At 40.7% G+C, this 6,241-nt stretch overlaps 1 protein-coding gene across 2 annotated transcripts in view; it reads right to left on the minus strand.

The window, feature by feature from the left end:
- The window catches only part of Wdr33 (WD repeat domain 33), a 130,528-nt gene that overhangs the window by 31,578 nt on the left and 92,709 nt on the right, over positions 1 to 6,241 (minus strand). For both annotated transcript variants that reach the window (XM_008821997.3, XM_008821998.2), the window contains 3 exons: positions 3,341 to 3,467; positions 1,864 to 2,018; positions 1,690 to 1,768 (listed from right to left, as the gene is read on the minus strand). In XM_008821997.3, the coding sequence (XP_008820219.1) occupies positions 1,690 to 1,768; positions 1,864 to 2,018; positions 3,341 to 3,467 (361 nt within the window). The remainder of the gene's footprint in view (positions 1 to 1,689; positions 1,769 to 1,863; positions 2,019 to 3,340; positions 3,468 to 6,241) is intronic.

Consider the following 6,241-nt stretch of genomic DNA (forward strand, 5'->3'; position numbering starts at 1 on the left):
AACTTACTCTATGTTAATTAGTAGAAGTGATAAACATTATCATTGAAATCTACCTGATGACTTTATATCCATACTCAGGTGCCAAGGATCCAAGTGTAGAAAAAAAAAGAGCTACCATTGTCTTTTACTTTGAATCTGTTCAGTGCCATATGCTACATCAGTTTTTTTCATCAGAAGTATTCATTTTTCAAAAAATATTTTATTATTTTTATTTTATGTGTATGCATGTATTACCTGCATGTAGGTAAGTGCACTCGTGTCATGCAATGCCTGTGAAGGACAGAAGAGACTGTCAAATCCCATGGAACTGGAGTTATGGACAGTTGTTGGCTGCCATGTGGGTGCTCAGATTCGAAATCAGATCTTCTGCAAGAATAGTCAGTGTTCTTAATCACTAAGCCATCTCTCCAGCCCCAGAAGTAGATTCTTTTATAAAGGTAAAAGAATCACAGAAGAAAATGCTTCAAGAATTATGGGGCTGGAGAGATGGCTCAGTGGTTAAGAACATTGGTCATTCTTGCAGAAGACCCAGGTTCGAATTCCAGCACCCACATGGCAGCTAACAACTGTCTGTAACTCCAGTCCTGGGGGATGCGACGGCCTCTTCTGCCTCCATGGGCACTGCAGGACACGGGTGCACTTATCTACATGCAGGCAATACACGCATACACATAAAATAAAAATAATAAAATTAAAAAAAAAAAAAGAATTATTTCACCATTAAGAAACAAAGGAGGGCTGGAGAGATGACTCAGTAGTCAAGAGCACTCACTGCTCTTCCAGAGGACCTGGAGTTCAATTTCCAGGACCAACATGATGGCTAATAACCATCTATAGCTCCAGTTCCATGGGATCTAATGCCCTCTTCTGGCCTCCACAGGCATTGTACACATGGATGCACTTATATACACGCAGGCAAAACACTCATACATATAAAATAAAAATAAATAACTTAAAAAAAAAAAACCCAGGAAACAAAAGTCTTTTCTTCTTTAATGATTTCTGCATCCAAAACACAGGTGCTTTCTTTTCCACTACAAGCTAGATTTACAAAATTGAAGCCTGGAGGCAGCCTCTAATATGAGACACAATTGCACTCTGAAAAAATACACAATGTGGTCATAGTTGTACACATGCAAGCTTAAATTCACTTGTAATCAACACAATGTCACAAAAGTCACATTGCATGAACTTAAGAGGCCAGGTTAGAAAAGGTTTGTTTTTTAAAACAAAAAAAAATTTTACTTATTATACTGTGTATGCATGTGTTTATATGTATACATATACAACGGCACACAAATAAACTCATCAGAGAACTTTCAGAAGCCAGCTTTCTTCTTCCACCATGGATCCCAAGGTCACACAGCAAAGACTTTTACCTGCTGAGCCATGTCACTAGCCCAAGACTGTTCATTTTCATGAGTCTCTTAGCATACTCTTGGTCCTTCATAGAAGGACCCAGCCTGTATGCTTAGAGAAGCCCAAGTCACATGGAGAGGCCATGTGCAGGTACTTCTGAAGACAGCCTCAATGGAGTCAGGCCTCAAGGTACCCAAGCCCCCAGATACTGGAATTTCCCCACCAACGAGGCCCCCAAACACCAAAGACAAGATATCTCTGATGTTATCTAGCATGTGAATGTCTGTTCATATACCCACATCACTTCCCTACACAGTAAACATTACATACCCAACATGCCAGAAAAGCAAAGAGCCATCAGAGCCTCCACTGGCAAAAAGTCCTTCATGAACAGGATGCCAGGCTACGGCTATAAAACAAAAACACAGAGAAAGACAAAATGATTAGGATCTGAGGTGGCCACAGGTAAGGGTCACAAAAAAGAGGCAGGTCACAACCACTGACCTGTGGCTTCCTTCTTGTGGCCTCGGAACACCTGAAGCTCTTCTTTCAGATTTCGTATATCAAAAAGTTTACAGAGATGGTCACGGGATGCTGTGAGTAGCCAATTACCATTGAGGTTTAACTTCACTTCCATAACTGTGTTTTTATGTGCATGACTGAGAAACAAAAACAAACAACAAAAAAAAACCCACCATGAATATAATCTGTCAGAATCCAAAGCTAGTATTACACAATACATAATGTAAATGGTCTTTTTTGTTGAAAACACACGGATGGAGATTGGCAAAAGGAGTGGTATGAAAGTAATAAAGCATTTGACTACAACTAGACAGGATCACAATTAAAAGTACACTTGAGCCCAGCAAAATGGCACACACCTTTAATCCCAGCACTTGGAAGGCAGAGGCAGGAGGATCTCTGTGAGTTCATGGCCAGCCTGGTCTACATAGTTCCAGGACAGCTGGGGCTACAGGGAGACCCTGTCTTAAAAAAGACCAAATAAAAAAAAAAGTACACTTGAAAGCTCTGTCAGTGTCAGAAATAAAGTCCAGTATCTAAATATAGCTCTCAATATCCTGTTAAAAGGACTAAGAACAGACTTCTGAAAAGAAGTTGATCTAGAAAGAAGAGAAGCACTTGGAATACATAAATTGATAATCAATACATAAATTGATAATCATTCCATTTTGAAAATTCAATGAAGTGTCTCTCATTAAGGCAAAGTATGGAAGTGGGCAGTAGTTTGGGTGAATCTGAACTAAAGGTAATGCCCCAGGGTATGCATAATTCTTGTTTCTAAGAGACACCATTCACAAAGCAAAATGGCAGCCTTGCTCCAATCTATTCCCATTGTGAATGGTTTGCTTCTGCTTCTGATTAGGACCAGGATATGGCAGCCATGTGCCCCAGAGAGCATATTCCTCTAACTTTGAATGCTTAAAAATAACTCTAATGCAAAACTGCACAACACAGTTGCATCATAAGTATACAAATCATGCTCATTAAAAAAAAAAAAAAAAGACAGAGGGAGATGGAAGGGAAGGGGAGGGAGGGAGGACAGAACTAGCACAAAAATGGAGAGAAGTCTTTTTATTTAAATAAAGTAAATGGAGAAGGCTGGGCTATGGCTAGTAAGAGGCATAGACGCTAAATCTACATGGAACAAAGGGAATTCTGAGGAGACAGAACCACTGAGTCATCTTCCTGCCTACACTGTAGGATAATACAGTAAAATTTAAGTTTCCTTAGCAGAACATCCAGCCTTATTAGAAATCTACAGGTAAATCATTTATACTTAACAAGACATATTAAGTCTTGTTAATGACTTGTACTGGTTCAGAAGGCAAGTTCATCTGTACTTAAACTGCTTTTTCAGGAAAATAAGGGAGAGGAGAAAGCTAAAATTCAAGAACTGCAGGCTGCCTTGCTCCCTTTTAAGGGGGAGAGAGCAGGAAAATGGTAGGTTCCTATCACTTACAGTGTTGCAAGACTCTGCCCAGTCTTGGGATCCCAGAACTTGATTGGCTGTTGGCTATCTTTACTTCCTGAAACGACCAACCCTTTGGTGGGATGCCAGTCTACACACTTCACATCAGCACCATGACCTGTCAGAAAACAAGTTAAAACAGAACCTACTCAGTCGTATATATTCGAAAATGGGACTCCATTCTAAATGACAAGCAGAGGAACCTAGTTAAACAGTAGACAGTTTGCTCTCAGGGCTTGGTAAACTTGGAACTTTCACAAAGATTCCTGGCCTCTGTCTGGAAGTCTGTTGGATGTATGGCAAGCTTTCTTCCCACGCTGTGAGGCACAGAACTAAGCACATCTTGCTCACCTCCGTTAGGACAGCCTTTTTGGAAGATGCAAACTACAGGCATATATGAAGATTTTTAAGTTTTTCACACTATCCCTGACTATCCTATTAGATTGTGCTATGGACTGCAGTTTTCCTACTTTATGGTAGTCTCTACAGATTAAAAGTCCTGAACCTAGGCTTATATACAGTAGCAATACTTCCAGTTATCTACTGCTGTTTACTAAGTACAGGAGGAGAAAGTAAATATGTGACTGATTCACACATGTTATAACCTCAATGAATTAAGTTGCTAAAAATCACAAATGTGAAAATCAAGATCAACAAAGCAATGTTTATGGGATTTTTGAAAGACTTAGTGTTGTACAGAGGGTTTCAAAAACCCTGTGGTAAATGCATTAGGAACAGATAAAGAGTGGGAACTTTTCAAACAGCTTTGTCCTTTACCTGGAGTAAAACCATGTTTGGGAAATTCAGATGGGAAGGGAAGGATGGGGATGAACAGAGACAAAAGGAATCAACAAAGGGAGAGATGCTCTCCAGGCACTGGAAATGATCTGCACTGGTTCAGAAGGCAAAACTCACATGGGCCTAAGCTTATCCAAACTACTCCCTGCCCTGCACCCCCCAACAATGGCAAGCATACAGTTCTATGTCCCAGGCTTTATCACAAGGACATAAAGGATATCCAAAAGGATTTGTCTATAAGGATATGTTGATGGAATCTGTTTTAAAATTTTCTTGAGTAGGGATCAAATGTATTACAAAACAGCCGAATGGCATAGTACACAAAGGAATACAATACACTCATACACTATCGGTGATTCAATGACGGGGCTAAAATGGGCCATGATACTGTTTACTTGTTTTCATTATTATTCTTTTGAGCAGTCAGTGCTCTTAACCATTGAACTATCTCTCCAGTCCCATATGTTTACTTTTTAAATCCATGTGTACTATCATTATAAAAGTCAAATACATCACTGTCATGAGTATATACATACTGAAGTAGAGGAAAAAGGTAAGAATTCTGAACATCAGCCAGGCATGGTGGCACATGCCTTTAATCCCAGCACTCCAGGAGGCAGAGGCAGGTGGATCTCTGTGAGTCCGATGCCAGCCTGGTCTACATAGCAAGTTCCAGGCCAGCTGGGGCTACAGGGAGACCCTGTCTCAAAAAGACCAGGAAAAAAAAAAAAAAAATTCTAGACATCAAGCTGATAGAAGAAATAAAGAACTAGAAAGTATTATTAAGGTAATCCTTTTCTCTATGTGTTTCTGTTTGTCTTCTAATAATAAACCTAAGTTTATAACTAGGATATGAGGGTAGGAAAGGGGAAACGAAGTTCTATGGACTGTGAATTTTACTAAGAAAAAGAACTAAGCTCGTGAGATGGTTCAGTGGGTAAACGCACTTGTCAACAAGCCTAAAGACCTAAGTTTGATCCTTAGATCCTACAAGCTGAAAAGAACTCACTACCACAAGCTCCCCTTGGACCTCCACACATGCACTGTGGCATGTCTGCACCCCTAACCCCGACATATACACAGGCAGATACACGAAATAAAGATGCAATAATAAAGGAACTGGAAAAGCTAGGCATTGCAGTGCATGCCTACAATCCCAGCACTTGGCAGTAGAGGAAGGAGGATCAGAAGCTCAAAGCCAATATCAGCTGCACAGCATTTGGAATATAGCCCATGCAGCCAAGTCTGGGTTTTATGAGATCCTGCCTCAAAAACAACAGGGTTAAGGAGTTGGCTTAGTGAATAAAGTGCTTCTGGCTTAAGCCTGAGAATCCAGAGTTGAGAATTCCAGCACCCACATAAAGTCAGCAATGACAATGTGCACCTGAACTCCAGCACAGGAAGTGGGACATTCTAGGGACTTGTTGGTCTGTCAGTCTAGTCAAAAGGGTGAGCATCAGATACAGTAGAGATCTTGTCTCAAAAAAATTATGTGGGAAGTGAATGAAGAAGACATCAAAATGTTAACCTTGGGCCTCCACTTGTGTCTACACAGACAAGTGTGCCTAAACAGGCGAGTGCACCCACACAGGTGCACACACACACACAGTAAGGGGAAAAGAAACTCAAGCTGGAACAGTAGAACTAAAAGTTGATACCATCCTCCTAACATGCCTGAAGAAACTTTAATATTAATAAAGATGAGGGAATTAAAAACTAAGGGCCAGGGGCTGGAGCTCAGCGGTTAAGAGCACTGGCTGCTCTTTGCAGAGGACCCAGGTTCAATTCCCAGCACCCATATAGCGGCTAACAATCATCTATAACTCCAGTTCCAGAGGATCTGATGCACTCCTCTTACCTCCATGGGTACTGCATGACACAGGTACATTTACATGCATACAGGCAATACACTCATATGTATGAACTAAAATAAAAATAATACTTAAAAAAAAAAAAAACTATGGGCTGGAGCTAGAGAGATGGCTCAGCAGTTAAGAACACTGACTGTTCTTGCAGAGGACCTGGGTTCAATTCCCAGCACCCACATGGCAGCTATGAACCATCCTTAACTCCAGTTCCAGGGGAATCCGAAAC

The sequence above is a fragment of the Nannospalax galili genome, unplaced genomic scaffold, assembly GCF_000622305.1.
Source record: "Nannospalax galili isolate Female #2095 unplaced genomic scaffold, S.galili_v1.0 scaffold408, whole genome shotgun sequence".
NCBI lineage: Eukaryota > Metazoa > Chordata > Mammalia > Rodentia > Spalacidae > Nannospalax > Nannospalax galili.